General features: G+C 35.0%; 1 protein-coding gene across 4 annotated transcripts; it reads left to right on the top strand.

Annotated features, from left to right (window-relative positions):
• The first annotated feature begins 583 nt into the window (after positions 1 to 583).
• On the top strand, positions 584 to 23,892 carry LOC104906805 (DUF21 domain-containing protein At4g14240). 4 transcript variants are annotated; one of them, XM_010695621.3, is made up of 13 exons: positions 584 to 1,224; positions 3,288 to 3,364; positions 5,057 to 5,140; positions 5,235 to 5,348; positions 7,083 to 7,166; positions 7,274 to 7,345; positions 8,924 to 8,991; positions 16,680 to 16,767; positions 16,896 to 16,969; positions 17,055 to 17,397; positions 17,492 to 17,538; positions 17,615 to 17,696; positions 23,564 to 23,892. In XM_010695621.3, the coding sequence occupies exons 1-13, from the start codon at positions 984 to 986 to the stop codon at positions 23,747 to 23,749; spliced, it is 1,560 nt and encodes a 519-aa protein (XP_010693923.1). In that variant the 5' UTR covers positions 584 to 983; the 3' UTR covers positions 23,750 to 23,892. The 4 variants fall into 4 exon arrangements, with proteins under 4 accessions (XP_010693923.1, XP_010693924.1, XP_057249655.1 ...); XM_048641300.2 differs by having other exon boundaries at positions 1,086 to 1,224; positions 7,078 to 7,166; XM_010695622.3 differs by lacking the exon at positions 5,057 to 5,140.
• Positions 23,893 to 25,408: the final 1,516 nt, after the last annotated feature.

Below are 25,408 nucleotides of genomic sequence, written 5' to 3'. Positions count from 1 at the left end.
AGATTACTCGTATAAATAAATATAGTTAACGAGGTTACTCATAAGATTAAACAAAATAAATTTCTTATATTTCATATTGCATCAAAATAGATGATCAAAATTCATGTTTGAACTCATTTAGAGTGGCTGAATTCTCCTTTTAGCATGTAGGTGACTGTCAAGTTTGTAACTTTTATCAATGGCGAACCCTAATACTAGAAATTTGTTTTTGAAAATATGGGGTGATTTCGAATGGGGTTCATTCTCATTGACAGATTTGAAAAGCTTCCATTAAAGTTCTGGTCTCAAGGTGATGGTAATAATAGAGGAGAGAAAAGTGTGGCGTGAGGATGCCATTGTTGTTGATAGATTTGAAACGTACAAATTGTTGTACGAGGATGTGGGAAGAACTAAGAAAAAGAAGGAAGAGGAGGTTTTGAGGTATTATATCCGTCTGGACCTCATATATAAACTGGTCATGTGCGAAATTGTAGGTGTGGCCGGCCGTATATAAAAATATATGGAAAAAAAAAAAAACATTTGACTACCCCGATATGTGAAAGAGTTGACGACAAAACTCCTCCAACTTTTCAAGTCCGGAAAGAGAAGAAGGAAAAGGACGATGGGAGGAGAATAGTAAAGATCGTGTTGGTCCCACAACCATATGATGTAGATCCGTTAACCCGTACACCACCTCGTACAACAGAGATTTCCTGAGACACGTGTACTGCTAAACCTCTTTTGCAAGAACTAAAAATTAAACAATGGTCGGTGTGTTCAAAAAAAAAAAAAAAAACGCCACAAAAATAAAATCGCCATTTTTTCCCCCAAACATAACAGAAAAAAATGAGCTAATTCAATCCAATTCTTCTCCCCTAAAATCTTAATCAACATCTAAAATTCAGATCCACCAATAATAAACAACCCCTAAACATACAAAACATAAAATCTGAAAATGGAGGTAGTTATATGATCATTTTAATTGGAGAAAAAAGAAGAAGAAGATGCATATGTTGAATGCAATATCATTGACACGAATGGCGGCGCGAAGCTTGGATACGGTTTCGGAGGCTGGTCATTTGCCATTGGGGTCATTATGGTGGATAATTTACGCGGGTATATCTTTTGTATTGGTTCTTTTCGCGGGTATAATGTCGGGTCTTACTCTGGGCTTGATGTCTCTTAGCCGGGTTGACCTCGAGATTCTTCAACGTAGTGGAAATCCCTCCGAAAAAAACCAAGCTGGTGATTATTACTCTCCTCTTTCAAATTCATCTATTTCTTTACCATTTTTGTGCTATTTATATTATACACTCAACTGTATTGATATGCATCAACATGACAATAAATGGTTACCTTCTCCTAATATCTGATATATGTATTGTACTGATGAAGTTATTTTTTGGTAATTTTGGAGAAACGGATGGGTGGTTTGGGAATCTTTCTAGAATGATAGAGGGTGTTGTGGGAAGTTATTTTCACAAGAACTATCATATATGGCAATGATATAAATCAAGGAGGATACTATGTGCATATATTGGGTATATGTCAGGAGTTTCTGGGGGTGGGGTAAATTTAGTAAGCTATATTATGTATGTAGTGGTTTTTTTTAAGATTGTATAATATTATAGTTTTTACAATGACAAATGTATAGTAAAAGTAGTCAAAAATAGTTCACACGATTGGACCACAAAACTCAAATGTACCTTGTGATTTGGGGGTAAAGGGAATTCTTTTCTAATTCAATCTTGAATTTCTGTTTTTGTATCATAACAATTTTTAAAGTAGTAGAAGAACTAGTCCATTCCCATCAATAAGTTAATTGCGAGATTAGTTCATTCTATGAGATTCACAAACCCTCTCCAGCTCAATTTGGAATTATGGTATTAGAAATTCAACTCTCCCTTACCTAGTCGGAAGGAGAAACTGCTTATTTACCTTTGATAAAATAAGCATCGCTAATGACTTAATGGATGCCAGTTAGCTTCGCCACCTTATTTTCACTTATTTCAGGTGACATAAATTCAAGATAAGCTATAAAAGGGATAATAAGAGACAATATGTCCAATAATGGCTAATATAAGATCCAATAAGTTCATATAAGACAAATAATGGAAATTCACGTGGATAGAACGCACCCTTAGTGGATGATGTTTTGTGGGCATGGACGCATGGTACATAAGACTAGGGATCGAATACCCTCTATATTACTACCATTTGTTGCTCTCTATACAGGAAAAAGGGCTAGAAACCTGAAGAACTCCAGCAGAACACCTAACGCTTGAAACATGGTGTTACATCTTAAACGAGATATTCTGTGTGTTTCTACCTCTATCAACCACTACATGCTTATACTAGATCTAAGATCTCTACAACTTAGGATCCTCGTTAAGTCCATGACATATTGCTTGCAATTTGGAATGAATTTGCATTCTATCTTCCAACACATATATTATTCACCAATTTGACCCCATGCTTAAAAAAAAAAAAAATTTAGGGCCCTTACATGCTCACTTCTTAAATACTCCACCCACCAACTACAGGATAACAAATTTAATCCAAATCTACTAGTGATCTCATGGATGGATTTGTATCATTAGTCCATGTAAATATTCTACCGTATAACTTCATTGCTTTAAGCATTTTCTTAGGTAGACCTAGGATAAAGAATTGACACTAGAAAGTCTTAATACTAGACAAATCATGGAAAGAAATACATTGTCCCTCTTTGTTGGGGCCTTTCAATCCCTAACGTCACATTTTGGTTTGAGGTTTGCTTACTCTTGGACTTTAGTGCAGTGAGATTTTGACATTGCTATATGACATCAAGTTTTTGAACTCTAGCTTCTTAGTATTTTGAAGCTAAACTTCTCAACCCCCAAATGCTGAAGCTTTGCAACTCCTGGCGTTTTTTTATGTACTCCTGGAATATATACAGAATAGTAAAGATAATATTGAATCACTCTGTTTTTTCATCTCTTCTTTCCTCATCTTATTTTCTTCTTCTTTGAATTTTGGTGGAGCAGCTTATAGTTAATGAGGCCTATTGTGTTCGTTTTGCTGTAGCTATTTTATAACGGAACAAGAGCCTATACTATCTGTAGTTTTGTGGTATAATTAATAGTAAATACAAAAAAAATTGTGTAAATTAGCATGGTTTTTCATCTTCTGATCTTTAATTTTCTGACCTATTATTTTTTGTTTGTATGCTTGTAATGGAGTGGGAGCCTATACTATCTTCCGTTTATACAGAAATTGGCCGTTTAACTTATCATGGGTTTGCTCTTTTATTCTTACTTCCTGTCTAGCTGCCATTCTCCCTGTTGTTCAGAAGCAACATCAGCTGCTCGTCACCTTGCTCCTATGCAATGCCTGTGCGATGGAGGTAGCTAGGTTTTAACTTCCTTCAATTCAAGTTTTCTGTTCACTTGTGTTTATCTCATGGTTTTGGATCGTTCAACTTGTCAAATTCTTGTACTATAATTATGTTCTTAGTCTGTTTTAGAGTATGACGAAGCACTGTAGACATGGGATATACTTCCTCCGTTTCTAAATAAGTGCAACACTTCTTATTTTCACGTTTGCTAATGAATTATTTTAACCATTAATATCTTCAATTATCAATAAGTAAAAATTATAAAAAATTGATATTAAAAAAATTCACATTCAGATTAATCTAATAAGATCCCACATGACTATGTTTTTCCTAAAATGTGAATCACCAAAGCTAATTAAAGTTTAAATTGTGAATAGTAAACAGTATGCAAATGTTGCACTTATTTAGAAACGGAGGAAGTATACAACAAACATTGAACACCAGCCTCACCATCTGGGATACAAGTAAGTGCAAAGCACCAGAGTTCTTGATCATGGATGAACTTATATGATGTTGTCTTGTGAGAATGAGCTTCTGAAAATCTTATAACACCATAAGTTGCTACGAAAAAGTCAACAAGGTTTAAGAAAATTGATTGTTCAAGATTAGTATAGATAGGACTATAGGAGATAGAAATAAGGTGAGCGCTTCATATGTACTATGACTTGGTTTGGTCTAATTGAGCTTCTGGTGCTTTGTGTTTTCAAAATACACCAATAGTACGAGATAAGTTTCTGAGGGCACGTAGCCAAAACACCTACTGAAGGATAAAATATCACAAAGAAAGTTTGAAAATGGCTAGCTTCAACTTTCGAGGATCGAGTGAGTTTTGGATCTGAGACGATGGTTATTTAATTACATTGTCATTATAAAATAGAATCAGAAAAAGTCAATGAAACAATTGAGATAAAGGGCTATGGATATGGAAGTGCTACTGCAAAAATCCAACAAAATTGTCAGGCTGTCCACATTCTTGAAGGATGGTCACATGTCACTCTATAAAATAGCTCATGGAGAATATTCACATGGTGGATTGGTGGTACTCTGCCTGTCATGTTTCATTGTAACCATGATAGTACATATAACTTAGTTTGGCTAGTCTTTGTCATAATACCTGAAGAGATCATGAGAATGCCTACTTTACAGTAGATAAAGACTATTATCGGGGAAAAGATTAAATATCAGTTTGTTGGTATGTGGTAAGGTAGTTGTAGAGTACATCAGTAATCAGATTGGATGAGCTTATTTACTAGTGGTATCTTAATCCTCTAGGTGCACTTCCCTAAACTTCTTCCCCATCACACATTGACATGTGGAAAGTCAGGTCCGACATGAGTTGTCAGTTTGGCACATGACTGGTGGCAATGTTTGTTTGCTCATCCTGGCAGATGTGGATGATGGATCAAAGTTCTAGAGGAGATTGTGGGTATACTCTCAATAATCTTTCAGTCAAGGACATCATTGTCAAATATCTATGTGGTAAAGAATCTTGAATGTGGTTAAGATAATGGCCAAACTATATTGGGGAATATCTTTGAGTGTTACATTTCTTACTGCATTGCTTTGTAGCTTTGACAGCGATAGGATTTTGGAGGAATTTTCCCTCTTTAACTTGCTTTGGAACTAATGATACGCTTGTTTCAATATATTGTAATACCCAGCAAATGTTTCGACGTAATGGAATCCAAAATTGTTCTACAGGCACTTCCTTTATACTTGGACAAGCTTGTAAATCAGTTTTTGGCTATTGTGCTGTCAGTAACTTTTGTTCTATTCTTTGGAGAGGTAGATGTTTGAAGAAACTAGTTCCTTTTCTTTCTTTGAATATTTTTATACCATTTTGATGAAATTCTGTTTTGCGTGACGATAAACCTACTAGGTTATTCCACAAGCTATCTGCACCAGATATGGACTTGCTGTTGGTGCAAATTTTGTCTGGCTTGTACGGATACTGATGATAATTTGCTATCCAATTTCGTATCCGATTGGCAAGGTATCAGTTGGAAATTATATCTTAAGGTTACCTATCGTATATATGACGTACGTAACTTCTAGGTCCATATTTTATTAAGATGCTTTGTGGTGCTCGTTATGAAACAACTTGAAGAAGATTTAAAACAATTGGAGGCAAATTGTCAAATTAAGTACTCATTAACACTTCTAAGCTATTATTATTTACAGAAGAAGGTAGGCGTTTGGTGATACTGATGCATTTGAGAGATTTCTTTGGGGTCGGTGGCTGACTTGTTTTTGCTTGTCTTTGCAGAACTTGTTTTTGGTTTTTGATAAAACTAGTTTTGCCTTTCTGATGCACAAGTTTTATTTAAGCCTTTTAATATGTTTGAATTGCAAGTTTTAAGGACAATAACCAATATATTAGCACTATTGTAGAATCTAGTGATGAGTAGTATGTTGAATTTTTGAAAATTGATGTTTACAGAGAATGTATCCGAAGGGGTGTCTTTGGAAAAATATTGGGTTGGTGAATGTCATCTTTTAGCAGTATGGGGAAAAAAATCGTTAATGGTTCTTTTTCGTTTTTCCAGAAACCGAAATTTGGTATTTGCTGAGTGCAATAGTTAACAACAGTGTGGTCTTTTTAAAACAAAAATGATTGGATCTTGTAATTGTGCATTGAAATAACGAGTTTGCCTTTTGTTTTGTTAAGGATAATGTAGAGCCTAGATATGCAACAACTGGGGAAAGCGTTGCGTGTGAATGACTTGTGTTTTTAAAGTATTTTATTGATTTGATTGCCAGAAAGTAAATAATTTATGTACAGATGCTTATGAATTCCATGAATACATGCCTTGCTGTTGATCACTATGGAGTTCACAACTTTTCTGGCAGCACTCTCTAAGTGCTAGCTTAATATTCAGAAATATAGAACTGTTTTGTAGTATTAGACTAGTGTTTCATGGTGTTACATAGGCCCAAAAATTCCTAAATCCCCCCCCCCCCCACGACAAATAAAGAGAATAATGTGGAGGACCACAAAGTAACACTATCATGCAGAAAAAGTTATCAGGTAACTTATACTCTAGAACTTTCTGAAGTTGATATCTCTTTCAGCTGGGTCATGGTTAATTCTTTTTACTTGCGCAAAACAAATGCTCTTTCAAAATTTGTATAAATGTTAAAACTTGGAATCTACCAGAGCCAAAAGAAACAATAAAACATTAGAGCCAGTATGTAAAGCCCAGTGTTACCTAATTCGCTATCTAATTCACCTTTTGAATTCGCTAATTCACCCAAAATGAGCCAAAAATAAACCAAAACCGACCATAATTCGCTTTTCTCAATTCGCGATTCGCGGGGGAATTAGGGAATTAGGTAACACTGGTAAAGCCTTTATTGACGTTTGATTTTATTAAAGAGTGTTTCAATTCATGACTTGAGTATCCTTAATTTCCTTGGATAAATTGAATGCATGATTGCAAACTCATTGGAGTTTTCTGCTCAAGTGAGCATTCCTATGGATTATCTTGTTGAGATTCTTGATAAGTTCTTTTCCCTGTGACAATTCACTTCATTATCTTCCCAAAATTAGTGGAAGGAGTTTTGTTGGATGTTTTCCATAAGTTGCTCGACATATGCTTTTATGTTAGGTTGGCTGGACACTATCCTGCTGAGTTTGATGGTTGTGCAAAATAATCTGTGTGTAGATCAATAGATCTGATCCATTATTACTAACTATGGGCTGCATATATATCTCTTGGAAGGTCAGGTTCTAGACTGTTTGCTGGGACATAACGAGGTACTTTTCAGACGTGCTCAATTGAAAGCACTTGTTAGTATCCACAGCAAGGAGGTAACTGTGCTCTCTTAATAATGTAACACCAGCAATTTCTCATGCTTTCTCCTAGGAATACACTTAGGATCTTATCACATCCTTCTATTACTTTGGTCGAAGTGTAGGCTGGCAAAGGAGGCGAACTTACCCATGATGAAACGACGATTATAAGTGGTGCTCTAGATTTGACTGAAAAGGTATGCTATCCCTACACTTATAGAAGATAAGAAGCCGCTATAAAGTCTTCATTTGATTGATCTTTTCATCTAGCTCAGTTTGACTCTGAAGAAGGTTTAATGCAAGCTCCTGCTAATGATTTGTTTCTGCTGTATATTCTTTTGCTAGCCAATATTTCATCTATTCTTAAATTATTGAAACCACTCGATGCCTACTTCACACCCTTGCACGTAGAATATTCTTCAGAATTTCAGGTGGTTGAACACTACACTAGTGCATTAATTTTATGTCCATTATGTATATATATAGGATCCACTAAAAACAAACTTTTGGCTGAAAGCCGACTTTTTTGCTCATTTTGCAGATTTTTGCTCATGCTTTTTGCTCATTTAATGTTTTTGCTCATTTTAAAGAAACTTTTGCTCATTTTAGCAAACTTTCGCTCATCTTACAAACTTTTGTTCATTTTATGTTTTTTTGCTCTCATTTTACAAAATTTTGCTCATTTTAAGAGACTTTTTGGATACTATTATATATATATATATATATTATGCTATATGCAACCCTAAACATAAATACACTACTTAAAATGGAAATAAGTTGTGAACTTATTTCCATTTTTAGCTTCTTATATACAGCCCTTAGGGTTTCCCCTATATATTGATGTAGGGTGCAACTATAGAGTTGTTAAGAGTTGTTATTAGACCCATTTTTGGGCGGGAAAGTTAGTTGTAACTAACTTTCAGCTCTAGCTAATTCTGTTAGCTGATTCTGTTATTAGATACTCCCTCCGTTTCCTAATCTTCCCTCTTTCCATTTACGTGCGTTTCCAAAAGATCTTCCCTCTTTTACTTTATACCTTATTTGGAATTTTTCCCCTTTTACCATCTCATGTCCCTATCATATGGTCCACCATTACAATATTAATTCAATTTTACTCCATTTCTCTCTCCTACTTTAACCACTTTTTATTTGTTTATTTATCTTAACTCCTTTCTCTCTCTTACTTTACCATCCCACACCCCACACAAATGAATCCTCCTTGGTCTGTAGGAACAGTAACAAGAAAGATCTTTAGGATACGGAGGGAGTACTCTATAAATACCAAAATGCTGGCTGTAATTGAGGATTATGCATAATAATAATAACCTCAATCCTACATCATTTCTCTCTCTCTCTCTTTCTCTCTCATCTCTCAAATTGGTTGGATGTTGAATTCTCGAAGCTTCCACTCTTCTCCATTAAAGGATAGCTTCCTGTATTCTACATCATATATATACATATGTATACATATGTATATATGTATATACATATGTATATTCATATATATGTAATAGAACACTAGGACTTTCCATATATAAAAAGATCTTTCATGGTAGTGCTTACATCAAAATTTGAACTTCCAGACAAGTTTTCATTATGTCGCATTGGCCCCTTAATCTATTTATGTTTTGTGCTTCAAGTGAGTTATTTTGCATTTCAATTCTGCATACTATATTTGATTTAGCAATTACTTCCTTCACTTTTTTCATTGAGCATTTATTTCCCAATTTTAATACTTTCATTGACTTTTGTCTTTTCCTTGCCGGTGGTGACAGACTGCTGAGGCGGCAATGACGCCGATAGAGTCAACTTTTTCCTTAGATGTTCATTCGAAGCTGGACTGGTAAGGTCTTGAACATTTTATCTCCTTGAACAAACTTTCCACAATAACTAGGTTGGGCTTCTTTGAAACTCATCATGCCATCTCAGAAGCTTCTGAGCTTTTATTTTGGAAACTGTTAAGAGTTTGTTCTTGGTTACTTCTGGTTTTTAAGGTTTTCACTAATATACTACTCTGCAACATATTAATAGAGTTTGACCTTTGATTTAGTCCATTTTAACTTGCAGCAACAATAACTCCAAAACCATAATTTCAGCAGCATGAATCAAGATTCAAGAATTTATCTCTAGTGTTCGTCCACATTGATCGTCTACATTCTTTCCCATCTATCAAGTGATGTATGCTCTTGCAAACCTATTTTATTTCCATATTAATCTCAACGCCCTCCTGTATAAGTCATCTTTGGCCTCCCTTAACTTCTTCTAAAACCTCCATGATTCTAAGTTTCAAATCACCCTTACCTGTGCATCCTCTAGTTTACATCTCACATGCCAAACTAATGTAACCGGATCTCTCTTATCTTATCTGTTGGAAGTTGATCTAATTCAACTTAGAGACTAGTAATAATGTTTTGGAGGTAATTTAGAAGCTAAATATGGAGTTTGGTTTGAAACAAGGGAACTCGAGTGAGCATTGTGAAAGAGCCCGGGAGACCAGAAAAGTGGCCCAATTTCCTAATCATTTTTTGGCCTGAGTGTTTAGGCGAACAGATATATACAGCCTGGGGAAGCAAATTTATAGTTGAAGTTCATGCTTGTGTTTTGCTGAAGTCCCCAGACCGGTGATCTGAATGTTGGCTGGATGCGTAAACTTTAGTTTTCAATTTAAATTCCGGGATATTGTTATATTGCCATTGATATAAATCCCTCTTTTATGGTCTCACGGAGTAGATTCTGATATCATGAAAATTTTTTTGTTTTATGAGTAACTTCAATCTTTGTGGACATTTGATTAATCTCTTATAAGCACTTATTAGATTGGAGAATTATAAGATATCTTTCATAGGGTGGGTTTCATAGTCGTAATATTGAGGATTTTCCTACCTCTGAAATTCTTGTATTTTTCCTATCCCTGTGGTTAATTTTCTTGTTTTACTTCATCAAAGTCATTAATCCTAACATCATCCTCTATATTCGCAATTCCAACTTTCTTTCAAATATCTTCATTCCGAATTCTATCCCTTGAGGTGTTTCACACATCAATCTCAACAAACTCATCGCTCCTAACGTCACTCCGACCCTAGTCTTTGCCGTCCTATAGAATTTTCCCCTCTAACCTTAAAGGTATGTGTAATGATATTTGGATCAAGGGTAATCTAGGTATTCTCTTTGTTAATTAGCTTGGGGAATAAGCTAGGTAGTTTTCTAGGGGAGAAACTCTATATGCGTGACACATGCCATTATAGAACAAAGAATTCAAGAAGAACAACACATAGATTTTATGTAGTTCATTAACAATGTGTTAGCTACATCACGGGCATGGGAGAAACGATTTTATTAAACTACTAAACTATCACACTGGAAAACTTCGAGGGCGCTACACATTGAAGTTGGACCTCGACTCGCTGACTAGTCAACGAGACCCCCGTGCTTGGAACTTTACCATATTTCAACAAATCTCAAACTTGACTTGAATTCCCCCACATATAACAAATGTACCAGATGCAAAAATAATTGCTAGATGTAACCAGATTTTCCCCTTGCATCAGAATACCCCTAAGAGCCATCATCAACCTAGAATGTTTAGCAAGTTCAAAAAAATTTGGAACTTTCCATGCGGAACCAACTTGGTAAACATATCGGATATCAACAATACCTACTTTCACCACCTTGATTCCTTTCTCACCTCTTAGAAAATGATATCTCACATCTATGTGCTTAGTCCTCTCATGACAGACTTGATCCTTGGCTATGCATATTGCACTCAATTGCCACAATCTACTGATCATCATGTTAACCAAGATCGCTAACTAGTCCTTTCAACCATATTCCTTCTTTCACAACTTGTGTCAATGTCATGTACTATGTATGGGTAGTAATAGACAAAGTAACCGGAAAGGTGCCTTCCAAACTTTCAACAAAACCACGAAGAATAAATACATAATCAGTCATTAGCCTTCTACAATCAACATCTCCAACATAATTAGAATAACGAGTTACTGTATCATTTCTATGAATGACACCTAACATTAGACATACCTTTTAGGCAACAAAAAATCGTATTCACAGCCTACCAATGCTCCTTTCCATGTTGCCCCATGAACCTAGTGACTACAGTGCAGAACATAACATACATAAGCTTCGTGTTGTACTAGGAGTAACCTCCCGAACCTATTCAATATCATTTGAATATAGCTTTTCTATAACAAGAATAACTTCTTCTAGCTTCTCTCCTTATAGGTTATAGATATACCCAATATTGACCCATATTCTTCATATCAAACTCTTCATTACATAAGACTTGGCCTTTGCTGCTCTACGCATATCATCTACATAGAGTACTAGATAGATCATTGAATAATCTCTAAGCTTGTTATTGTAAACACAACAATCGTATGGACTACTGGTGTAGCCTAGCTTAATCATGTAATTATCAAACCTCTTGTACCACTGTGAAGCTTTAGTTCATATATGAGCTTGCAAACATAGTGTTCTTGGAACCCATCTGGTTGAGTCATATAAATATCCTTTTTCAACTCTCCATGTAAGAAAGTTATCTTCCATCCAGTCGTTGAACTTCTAAATTCTGATGTGTAACTATTGCTAGTAGCACTATAGTGGAAGTATGTTTGACCATTGGTGAGAAAATCTTGTTATAGTCAACTCTTTTGCAACAACTCGAGCTTTATTTCTAATACCCTCTGACAATGAAATTGCACCCTTCTTCTTGAAGACCCACTTACAACTAACAATTTCCTCTCCATAGGCCATTTACTAGATCCCAAGTCTGATTTTTCTATAGTGACTCCATTTCATCTCCTATTGCAGCGAGCCATTGTGCACTCTCACTATCTAAAATAACTTATGTGTAGGTGGATGGCTCATGAGTAACCACCTCTTCAGCAACCTCCCGTGCAAAACCCACCATAGCCTCAAAACCATACCTCCTTGAGGTTAAACACCAACTCTTCTAACTTTATAGCTATGCTTATATGACATGCTTCTGATGATTGCAATTGGTGACTTGAAGATTGTGTGACATATAGGTTTATATAGCAGCATATTGATCTTCTCCACCGTGATGCTGTGATTCACTCTCATCAAGAGTGATTTATAGCTCTACTTGCATCAACTTTACCACTTTCTTTCAAGGCAGTAGACTTCACAATGAGGTTAAGTATAGAATATTCATCAAATATTACATTATTACTAAGTGTAACTCTATTTTTAGATGGTGGCCTGATTGTATAACCTAGGGGTGTTAACGAGCTAGGGTGGCTCACAAACTATTCGAGCTCGGCTCAGTCAAAGTTCAACTTGAGAGGGCTCAATTCCAGCTCGAGTTCGGCTCGTGACTTTAATGAGGCGAGCCTGAGCTACCTCAAGTTCGGCTCGAAAGCTCGCGATAATATTTAAATTACTAAAAATATTTCATTAATGTTAAATATAGGATATAATAATTATTAACTATGGGAAAAAGGTGGTAGTCTTAGGCTCCAAAGTTTGTATGTTTGATATTAGAAAAACACTTGAAAAAAGAAGTAAAACAAACCTTTAAAAAAAACCAAGAAAAATAAAGGCAATAATAGAAAATATGCGAGTCCTTGTTAAAAGGACAACATCACAACAACAAAGTTGAAATATCAGCTATCCCACATCGGTTAATTAACAAGAGTGTGTCTCAAATACTTCTATAAAAGAAACCTTGGAGTCATACGTTTACAACAGCTTGCGTATCATTTTTTTAGGCTATACAAGTAACAATAGTTTGGAGATTGGGTCTTCAAAGTTCAAACCACTAAATGTTTGGGCGTTATAAAATCTGACCTTGGAGTACTGTTATTAGTTCAATTTTGCTTCGAGCTTATCCAGCCAAACGAATCGAGCCGAGCTGTAAGTTACGGATTCGAACTCGAGTCGGGCCTAGTATTTAAAGCTCGACAAGCTTCGAGCTCGAGCCAAGCCCCATTGAATATATTTTTGAGCCGAGCTGAGCCTAGCATAGTTAGGTTTTCTCTCGGTTCGGCTCATTAACACCCCTAGTATAACCCTTAACTCAAGCCCTAAGGCCCAAAATACACCCTTTTTAGCTCCCAGTTCTAATTTACTTTCACTTACATTTTTAGTAAACTGTAAGCAAAGAATAATTCTTACCAGACTGCACATCGTAAGGTGTTTTACAATACCTGTGTGAGCTCCATTATTAATCGGATAATAAAATTTAGCTATTCCAGCATTAGAGAGCATGCACCTTGCTCACACTATGATAGCAAGCAATCCCTTAATCTTTGTAAATTTCATTTAAACTCAGCCTTTTGATCTTTTTCTGAGCTTCATCATGATCACCTAAGTCATTCTTGAATAATCATTAATCATAGACAAAAAAAAAAAAAAAAAAAAAAAAAAACTGTGAGCCTCGGAAGGACCTCAACAATTGAGATAGATATAATCAAGTGTGCCTTTTATCCTATGAACAACTTTTAGAGACTTGCTTCGTTGAAACTTCCCAAACACAAAATGCTCGCGTAACTCTAGATCTTGCATCTTGTGTCCACAAAGAAGATCCTTCTTTCATAAAATTTGCATCCCTCTTTCACCCATATGATTATGCCTCATGTGCTATATCATCCTTGTGACCTTAGATGATGCAACAACAGAAGGAATATAACCTTAATATACAAAGTAACACGGTTTAAACCTTTCAGAACCACCTTAGAACTCTTACAGACATACAAAATTCCACCTTTACCTTTGAAACAAACCCTTACAGTTTAACAAACTCAACAATATCAGATTCTATGTCATAAGTGGAACATGCTTAACTTTGTTCAAGGTGCACAAAGAGCCATCATGTGTACTTATCCTAATTGAGCATGTTCTAACAACCTTGCGATAAAAACTACTAGCCATAGAAATATTGCATCCATCTATCTGCTCATAAGTCGAAAATCAGTCCAAATATGGTAAGAAGATGCCCTAGAATCAAGAGCCCACACTTATCATTGTATATGACTGGTCATTTGCAACTAAGGCTAAATTGTCTTCAGATATGATGTCAATTTTTGTTACAGCAACAAACCTTCTTTTATTTCCTATAGCTTCTTTTTCTTAGAACGTTCATTTTTTCAATGCCCTTTTTTCTTACAATAATTACAGAGATCATTAGTTTCAAGATCCTTAGAATTTAAATTTTTATTGTTTTGACTTCTCTTTACCAAAGTTTCCTTATCCCTGTAGGTTGTAACAACTAAACCCGATGCCTGATTTTATGTAAAAGAAGCAGATGCCTTCTGATGTATTTCTCTAGTATGAAGAGCATATTTTACTTCTTCTAGAGACAAACTATATTGCTCAACAACAAAAAAACATCTACAAAATTCTCATACGATAAAGGTACATAAACTAAAAGAATTGAAGCAACATCTTCTTCTCTACTATAACATCAATATTTTAAAGATCTAATAAGATAGTATTCAATTGATCTAGATGATCCCTTAGAGGCATATCTGCCTGCATACGCTAACTTCAGTCCAACTTATTAATTAAAGATTTCGTCATATAGAGACTTTCGAGCTTTAACCGGAGACCAACAACAATATCTTTGTCAGTGACCTCAGTGATGACGTCATCAGCTAGACATGGCATAATTGTTGACTGAGCCTTCTCCTCCAGATTGCGTCGACTTATTGTCATCCGCATCCGCTTTCTTTAATTTCCCATATAGCGGCGCCCAACCGCCTTTAGCAGGGCTCACATCTTGGCCTGCCATTGTAATAGCCCGACAATTCTCTTTTTCCAAAATACCTTTTCAATATAAATCTTAGAGAATCATCAAAGCATTATAGCCCGTGTGATAACGTATTGACTTATTCAGAATTTTGCAGCGGAAAATATAATAAATAAACTCTCTAAATAAACTTAGTCAAAAACAAATGCACCAGATTCAAAAATAATTGCTAGATGTACCTAGATTGTTCCCTTGCCTCATAATACCCCTAAGGGCTCATATCAACAACTCACAATATTTAGCAAGTCCACGGCTATGCATGGCAAGTTCAAAAGTCTCTACATGATATGGGGGTTGTATGCACTATGTCCCTACGCTATGTTCATTCATAGCAGTTCGCTATTGTCGGCCAATATCCCATGTGATCCTCTTCATTTCAGCCACCCAGGAAGCGTCTCAGCCACATCCTTGTCAATATCTCCATTTTTCTGTACAATTGATCCAAGTTACTTAAAACACTCACTTATGGCCAACTCCTTATCATCTTATGTTACTATATCCTCCCATGACAGTTAAGATCCTTACAGTTGTCTCTGTCACTCTAATTTACCATTAACCCCATCTATAGTCTCGTCCACCAATATAATATCATGCGCAAGCAACATACACCACAATATCTCGTCTTGGATAAGCCGTGTTATCTCATCTATTTCTGCTGTGAAGAGGAAAGGACTTGATGGAGAATTGGAGATTCCTGATCTAGTCCAATTGTAAGAAGGGAATCCTGGGTTACTTCTCCAAAAGTGTTGACATTCGTTTGCTATTGTAATTTAAAATACGATGCTAAAATATTAAAGTTCAATTTGATTCTTGTCAACCAAAGTGCAAGAACCAATATTTTAAATAACTCTGGATCAGTCTTTTATCAATTCAACTTCTTATCATGCCTGAATTTCAAAATCTTCCAACTATTCCAAATTTCTTATTCAAGGTTATACTGTGGTATATATATATACTTATACTCTATATGGTAACTTAAAGTTCCTTTTCAGTATTTGATAGTTTCATCTTCATAAAATTAGGATATTGAACTTTCCCTACCAATAAGAGTATTGACTGTCGACTTAAAGGATTGCGATCCATTCAGCAGTAAACAAGGGGTATTTAACAGATCATATTGTGGAAGGTGAAAAACAATGTAGCTCAATTATGATATTGCCAGCATAGAAGGAAAGTTATGCAATCTTTATTCTGTGCCAAGCCATATAAAATCCGACTTATTTAGTCATGGTGTTGCGCATTCTATCATATGACAATTGTAGTCGACATGTCATGTCTGGGATGTCCATGATAGAAAAAGGTCATGTACACTTCTTGTTATCTATGACAATCCGCTTGATGCAGATAATGCCGCTGACATGAAGCTGGCAAATTGATAAATTGGCAACTATCACCATACAATATGTAATATGAGGCTTAGCGTCTTTTGTTTTGTGCAATTATTTTCCAGTGTGGCTGTGTAGTGCATACAACCCCCATAACATATCTAACATCTTTGTCTGGTCCGGGTATCATTCTTTCTCATTCCATATTTATTAGTAATCTTTTTATTGGAGGAAGCACTTTGTGTCTGCTGTCTAGCCAGTAGCCACTAAACAAGCAATTCTTTCGTTTAGCTGAAGGCAATAATCAGTTGCTATGAAGTCCACAGGCCATATCTCATAATGCTATCTCTAGACTTTAAGTGGGTATAGATGTTGAGATTGGTATGTATTGCTTTCTAACTGTTTTGTTTTATAAAACAGGGAGGCGATGGGAAAAATACTTGCCAGGGGACATAGTCGTGTTCCTGTCTATTCTGGAACTCCCAAAAATATAATTGGTCTGTTGTTGGTGGGTGTTTTTTGTCTGGTCATTTTTTAGATCATACACAGAGAATCTTAGTTCCACATCCATATATTTTCTGTTATATTCTCTTCTGATTCCTGACCTCATCTATATCGTCGTTTGTATTTATCTAGGTCAAAAGTCTTCTTACTGTTAGGGCAGAAACAGAGACCCCTGTCAGTGCTGTTTCCATCCGCAGAATTCCAAGGTATGTCTCTTCTTTCATATCCATACATTTTGTTTATGCATGTAACAAGGAGTTTACATGAATTCGTATGCAACTATTTTTGTAGGGTTCCTTCTGATATGCCCTTGTATGACATATTGAATGAGTTTCAAAAAGGAAGTAGTCACATGGCTGCAGTTGTAAGGACTAGAGAGAGAAGCAAGAGCCCGTCTATGAACCATGCAACGATATCAAAGGACTACAAAATCACATCTAGGGATCCTGAATTAACTACTCCCTTGCTTTCCAAGCAGGAAGGAAGCCCAAAAAGTGCAGTTATTGACATTGAGAAGGCTTGGAAGGCTATCAGTATGAATGGACAAGTTGCCTCTCATATTCCATCTGATATCGAAGATGGTGAGGTTATTGGCATAATTACCCTTGAGGATGTGTTTGAAGAACTTCTACAGGTCAATATGAACTGTACATGTATATAAAGTATTCGCTTGCCTAGTATAGCTTGCGAATTGTCTGAAATACATGACAATTTCTTTACCGTTTCAGGAAGAAATTGTTGATGAAACAGATGAATATGTTGATGTGCATAATCGGTATGGTCTAGTTCATAAATATGGCAATTGTTGAAGGATGACATAAACTGATCACTTTTCATTGTTGTTTCTGCAGGATTCGTGTGGCTGCAGCAGCAGCTGCTTCTTCAATTGCACGAGCCCCTTCGATAAGAAGGCTGACTGGGTACAAGCCACCTGTAAGTTCTTGAAATACACTCATATGTGCTACCAGCTATTTGTCTCAATACTTAGTAAAGCATGTGGTATCAGTATACATGCCATGATCTAAGTGGGAAAGTTACTAACTTGTTAGGGATGAACTGCAAGAAGTTGGATCTCTTTTGGAACCAACATTCAGTTGCTGTAATCGGCCATACTACAGGTCCCCCCACATGGTCCTCCCTTTAATTGGAGAGTACCTTGTGGTGAGAAAGTAATTCTTGAAAAGGGACAATAAAGTAGGAAGTTTCTAATGAATTTTTAAAGGTTCAAACTCATAAATCACTTTTTTAGATAAAAGACACAAAACACAAAAGGGGATAACTCAACCTTTTAAATAAGATCATATATACCAAAGTTGCCAGTAAATGGTCTCTACTCTCTAATCTGTTTTCCTCTAAAATTGCATAATTTAAGGAGTAGTTTGTCATATGTACAATAGTTTGTTACTTAAGACTACATTACAAGTTTACAACTTTCTGGCAAAAAAAAAATTGCGGGTTTAACTTCTGATTCCTCCTTTCTTTTTTGTCGTTTTCTAGAGCAATGTTAGCCTTATAGTAGGCTTAGTGCATATATTGAGCAAAGAATGTAGATATATCTACGTAAATATATGGAGATAGGAGAATATAATTATATTGAAGAATAAAATTATTATGATAACCTTCTCTGCTTTGCTACATATTTATACTAGTCTATTTACTAAGTTAATGAGAGATTTTCTCTCTTATACATTCTACCAATGAACAATATAGAATCTCAATAATATGCAATCATTATTTAGTAAATCAATAATAGCCTTGTTATTAATAGAGGATGAGAGAAGAGGCCATAATTTAACACTCCTCCTTGAAACTCTTCTCTCTCATTCCAAGCATATCTCTTAGCATCTTGAATCTACTCTGTGGAAGGGGTTTTGTAAAAATGTTTGCTAACTGGTCTTCTCCCTGGATCTCGACCAACTTAACTTCACCTTCATCCTGAGCTTCTCCAATAAAGTGATACTTGATTTTAATATGTTTAGTCTTGCGATGGAAAACATGATTTTTAGAAATAGCTACCGCGGAATCACTATCTCAATAGATGATAGTAGCTCCTCCTTGTTTGATTTACAGCTCCACAAGTTGCAATGTATTCAGCTTCAGCAGTAGATTGAGCTAGGGTATCCTGTTTCCGAGATAACCATGAAAACACACCATTACCAAGTGTAAATGTATAACCTGAGGTGCTTCTCATATCATATTGGGAACCCTGTATAACCAACTACTCTTAGACTAGTTGAGGGTTGGAAATTTATTCCATAGCCTGTAGTTCCCTTGACGTATCTTAAGAGCCTTTTTACTGTTCCTAAGTGAAGTTGGCTTGGGCTCTGCATGAATTTTGATAGGTAACTTGCTGCACACATGATATCAGGTCTCGTTGCAGTAAGATATTGTAAGCTACCAATCATGCTTCTGTATATTCTCTCATCTGCCTTCTCATATCCATCTTCTTGCATAACCTCTCATTTGCTTGAAGTGGAGTTCTCACAGGATTCCAATTCTCGAACATGAATTTCTTTAGCATACCTTCTGCATATTTCTACTGGCAAATGCAAATTGCTTATGGACTTTGATCAACTTCCATACTTAGGAAATAACTCAAAAGTCATAAATCAGTCCTCTCAAATTCGTGCATCATTTTTTCTTTGAAATCTAAAATTAATTCTTGATTATTACCAGTGATGATTAGATCATCTACATATAAGGAGAGGATTAAAATATCTCCATTCTGATGTTTCTTCACATAAAGAGTATGCTCGCTAAGACTTTTCTTAAACCCTTCATGCTTGAAATAATAGTCAATTCTGCTGTACCATGCTCTAGGAGTCTACTTGAGACCATGCAAAGCCTTATTGAGTTTCAAGACTTTGTATCCTTGCCCTTTCACTTCAAATCCAAGTGGCTCCTGAACATATATTTCTTCATTCAAATACCCGTTGAGGAATGCTGATTTAACATCCATCTGATGTACTTTCCATCCTTTTGAGGCAGCTAAAGCTAAAACAACTCGAGTAGCAAATGTCTCTCTCTTCTCTATTGAGTTTCTTCACTTTGGTAAAAACATGGCTACTGAAATTAATGCTTGGGCAAGAGTTTCAATACTCCTACCACCACCCCCTACATGCATAGCTAGAAAACTTTGACAAAGAAACAAAAGCTAGTGTGAAAATTGTCAAATGAATAGTAATGTCGTACTAGTATAAATAAGGTGCTTGTGTATGCATTGTTTGTGTGTCCAACCATGAGTTTCCTTAGTGTAGTAGTAAGTGTTGTGAGTAGTACAATAACTCATAATAGTGTATGAGTAGAATGTGAGTAAGGTTGCAAAATAAAAACTCCAGAGTATTGTTATACTATGTTTTTGTTTATGAGTGCGTGATAAAGAGTATTAACATTACATCTACAAATATATTTTGTTAATCCTTCCACATAAATATACCCCAAAATATCTTACACCCCTAGGTAAGCAACCTCCATTATTTTGTAGGAAATTCTTAGGAAATTGAAGTTCCTAAGAAATTCTAATTCCTACACTTCTTGCAACCAAACAACTTGACATTTTCAACTACATAGAAATTTAAGTGGTAACCAAAAAAAACCACTTAGTATTGACTTAGGGAACCTAACTTGATAATTAGATATATCCAAAGATTCAGATCTTAATTAGATGATTTAAATAAACTTGTAGTCCTTTAGCAGCATTAAGGACTATTAAAAAGAATACAACACATGATCAAAAAAGTTTGTGTTTGATGTGTTTAGGGCTAGGTTTAGAGAGGCGGAAGGAAGTAGTAGAGAGTTTGGGGGATTCTTACGATGATAATCTGTATGCATTTTGGTTGCCAAGAAGGTCTTTATTATATGGAAAACACATTGACGAGAGATCACAATCACTTGGATTCAGAATAGGCATGGTATAAAAGTGAAGTGTCACAACACACGCCAATTGTGGACTGTCTCAGGTGGCCGGCCATATGCTGATCCTAATGTGGTGCGCATTGTTCTTCGTGTTGATCCGCATTTTTCACGCGTAACACAAAACAACAATCTTCGTAAGCCCATGACTTTTGAGTTTGACCCTGAACTCGAAATCGATATAATAATATATAATTGAAAACTGTTAAATTATGGCCTCTTTTCTCATTCTCTATTAATAACAAGGCTATTATTAATTTACTAAATAATTATTGCTTGTTATTAAGATTCTATATTGTTTATTGATAGAATGTGTAAAAAATCTCTCATTAACAAAGTAGAGAAGTTATACATCATCATTTTATTCTTCAATATTATATTCTCCTATCTTCATATATTTACGTAGATATAACTACATTCTTTGCATAATATATGCACTAAGCCTACTATAAGGCTAACAATTGGTATCAACAGCCAATGTTCTAAAATAATTTTATTTGTTTTTGAGCAACATTCTCTATTATGTTCCGCATGGCAACTCAAAGTATTAATCATCAAATGGTCCCTGTTTTCAATGGGGAAAACTATGACTTTTGGGTTGTAAAAATGAAAACAATACGTAAGTAAAGAGATCTTTGGGACATTGTAGAAAATGGCCCTGCAAAAAGTGCTCCCACAACCTTAGAAATTCCCGTTAGCGGTGGTGAACCTTCTAAGGAGGAAATAATCAAGGACCAAAATGCATTGCATATTTTACAAAATGCAATGACAGATGCTATATTTCCAAGAATAGCCACTACTAAGACGGCAAACGAGCTTGCGATACACTCAGCACCGAATTTCAAGAAAGTGCTCAAGTTAGAGGCATTGAACTTCAAACCTTGAGAGCGGAATTTGAAAACTTGATAATGTCTAATGATGAGAATATTAATCAATATTTCTCACGAGTCACAGACATTGTCAATCATATGAGAATATATGGAGAAAATGGTTGAGTGGAGAGAATTGTTTCCAAAGTGCTTAGCACTATAACGAAGAAGTATGACACTCCTGTTAGTGTTATCCAAATTACAAAAGATTTATCAATGTTGAGTGCATTGGAAATGATTGGTTTATTTAAAGCACAAGAACAAAGAGATAAAAGCAGAACGGATCATAGTTCATCCGAAAAAGCTTTCCAGGCAAACCCAAAAAGTAATAGCAAAAAATTTGACGGAAAATATAGTTCTAGCAATTCTGGAGGGAATAAAGGAAAATTCCATCCATGTAGGATTTGCAAGAGAACTAACCATCTAGAGAAAGATTGTAGATGGAAAGGAAAACCTCAATGTTTGCACGATGTTTGAGCATATCGAGAAGGATTGTAGAAAGAAGCCAAAACAAGTTCAAGCCCAAATTTATAAATGTCATGATGAAGATCATTTGTTCTATGCATACCAGGCTTCACAAACATCCAAAGATGATGTATGGTTGGTCAATAGTGGATGTAGTAATCATATGACCAAGAATCCATCTTGTTTCATCAGTTTGGATAAATCAATAAGATTCCCAATAAGGATGGGTAATGGAGGAATTGTCGAATCAGGCGGTAAAGATACTATTGCTATAGAAACAAACAAAGAAAGAAGACTAATCAATAATGTTTTATATGTTCCAGAACTAGACAAGAACCTACTAAGTGTGCCTCAGATGATGAAGAATGGATATTCAGTTCACTTTATAGGTAACACTTGCAAGATACTTGATCCTTCTGATAAGGAGATTGCAAAAGTGCCAATGACAAACAAGAGTTTCCCCGTGAAATGGTCATATTTAACATATAATGCTTACAAAGATGAAAGTAATGAGACAGATTGGTTATGGTATTGAAGGTTGGGTCATAGCAATACTGAATCCCTCCATTTGTTATCTAAAAACCAGTTTGTCAAAGATATTCCATTACATCAGTGTAAAGATCTTTGTGGAACGTGCCAACTTGGAAAGATGCACGAATTTCCATTTCCTAAGGATGAAGCACGGAGAGCAATTATGAAATTAGAACTTGTACACACACATGTATGTTGTCCTAGCAACTATGAAATTATGGCATCTCCTCTTATGCTCTATTAATAACAAGGCTATTAATAATTTACTAAATAATGATTGCTTATTATTGAGATTCTATATTTTGAATTGATAGAATGTGTAAGAGAGAGAATCTCTCATTAACTTAGTAAATAGGCTAGTATAAGTATGTAGCAAAGCAGAGAAGTTATACATCATAATTTTATTCTTCAATATTATATTCTCCTATCTTCATATATTTATGTAGATATAACTACATTCTTTGTACAATATATGCACTAAGCCTACTATAAGTCTAACAAAAAGCTATGGGTGTTAGTTTTTCTTTTAAATCAGATTTGGGTTCATAATATATCCTTGAATGATAGAGAATATATTCTATAGATGGTTTTGAAGTGACACTTTATGCAAAGACATCCTTGAACTGGCCCAAATCTGTTTTAGTTTTGCCTATGGTCATGTTTTACCGAATATATAACAAGTAGTACTTGGTTTAATGGCAAGGTTGTATCTCATAACTTTAAGGTTGTGGATCAAACCCCAATAAAGACACTTTGAGGATGGGATTTTCTTACCTTTCCCCACTACCAAAGGCCTTTGCCTGAGTTTCATCAGTATGACACTTCTCCTTACTAATTTTTAAGAATCAAGGTTGACTTAGTTGTTTGAAGGTTATCCTTCTAAAATTATGACAAGGACTCGATTCTTACCCCTTACAAGGTGGGATTACCAATTCCCCTCTTATGTAAGAGACTAAGAGAGATGTGTTTCTAGAGGATCTCATCTGTTATTTGTGTGTATTTAAATCTAATTCTGTTTTGTAGGGAGGGCCACATAAGCAGGGACAAACTCCGCGGAAATCTAGTCTGGAAAAATCTCTCTCACAAAAGCTTTGTGATTCTAGTTCAGAAAATTATGTTTCACAAAACCCACAGATGTCTAAAAATGAGGTTTCTGTCTCATTGAACTTACAAGAAACTAATTACTCTTCTCATGAAAGTAGGAGATGAAAATTTTCTCAAATTTTGTAACTAGAGATTGTGACATATTGCCGTCTCATTTAACAAATGAAGATATCTAATTTTGCACGAGTTCAAGCAGATTGTTATATACACAATTTTTCTGTTTATGACATTGGTTTTAACTTTTAATCCCTTGAGATTTTTATGCATCATGCATGCATCAACTGTAGGGTAGGATATTTTCTCTCCTGTTTTTATAAAAAAAAAAATCTGTAAGGTAGGATTAGAATTCTAGAATAGTGATTAGGGGTACATGTCTGATAAGCACTTGGTAGCTGTAGAAAACGTATAGTTTCTGTTTTCTAGTGTATAGGAATATTTATGCAAGCAAAATTTATGAATTGGTAGAATATAAAACAATTGTTATATCTTTATTATCTCTATTATTTAAGTTAAGGGGTGAGCTATGATGTTCTCTCTTATATATCTTTAATCTCAAAACAAAAAAAAGAAAGATTTTTTTTAATTCTTTCCTTATTTACAAATATGGGTAATAAAGAAAGATTTACATTACCAAAAAAAACATAAAAATGTGTAAAAAGAGAAAATTCACAATTAAAAATATAAATTGATGACTAAATTAGTTTTCAAACAATTATAAAAACAAAGATTCACAAGATTCTTACGATCTAAACTCTCAGTTGTATTTCAGATAATATACATTAACAAACCATAAAAGAATTAAGAAACTTAATTAGCGAATATTCTTTTTTTTTTTAGGGAGCACAATCAGTTGGGATAATAAATAATTAAAGATATAAACACACATCATCGGATAATATTAATTTAATATTATATATATATATATATATATATATATATATATATATATATAATATATATATATATAAACCTAGAAAAATCATCCAATGTGTCATGCAACCAAAGCTTTCGGCCACATGTCAGCTACTTAAAGAAAGATCGCCACGTCAACTCTTGCCTGCTGCCTTGACACGTGTTGCTTGGGAAAGAATAATTAATGCTGATTTCTTCTATATATGTAGATGGTACATATATTTTGGGTAAGTAAATCAATTATGTTTAAAATTGCCATAATCACACAATGAGACAATATCAATTATTCAGTGCAAACAAAATCATGACCATGACTATCGCGACGACGATCAATGGATGCATGATTTACATTTATAAATATTTCACCCACCCCCTATAAAATTGGTCATAATCATTAGTTAAATTCAAACATCTGCCAATGATTTACATTTAGTACTATCTTTTAAACCTCTAGAACTCACAACAATTGAAGAGAGAGAAAGTAATAAGTTTTGTTGTCAAAAGAAATTGAAAGTAAAATCTTTTCCATGTCATATACTCATAGTGAATAGAGAGAAAGCAACCCAGCAAGATTGAAACTAAACACAAAGGTTAAAAAAAATAAACTCACAAAATTGAGATAATACAATTGGTTTTGCTCTTTAAATTATTTGAGCTAAAATCAAGTAAAAAGTTTAGTTGATTTGAGAGAACTGAAGAGAGAAGGTAAAAGATTTGGGTTCCATAGAGACTCGAAAATTGAGTTCAGCATTGATGATGTGTATGGTGATGACCCAATAACTTGTTTCTTGGATGATGAAGTTAGTGGAAGAAAATCTTGCTTAGATGTCAAGTAATGGATCAACATGGAGT

The sequence above is a fragment of the Beta vulgaris genome, chromosome 3 (assembly GCF_026745355.1).
Source record: "Beta vulgaris subsp. vulgaris cultivar EL10 chromosome 3, EL10.2, whole genome shotgun sequence".
NCBI lineage: Eukaryota > Viridiplantae > Streptophyta > Magnoliopsida > Caryophyllales > Amaranthaceae > Beta > Beta vulgaris.
This window is presented reverse-complemented; position numbering and strand designations above follow the sequence as displayed.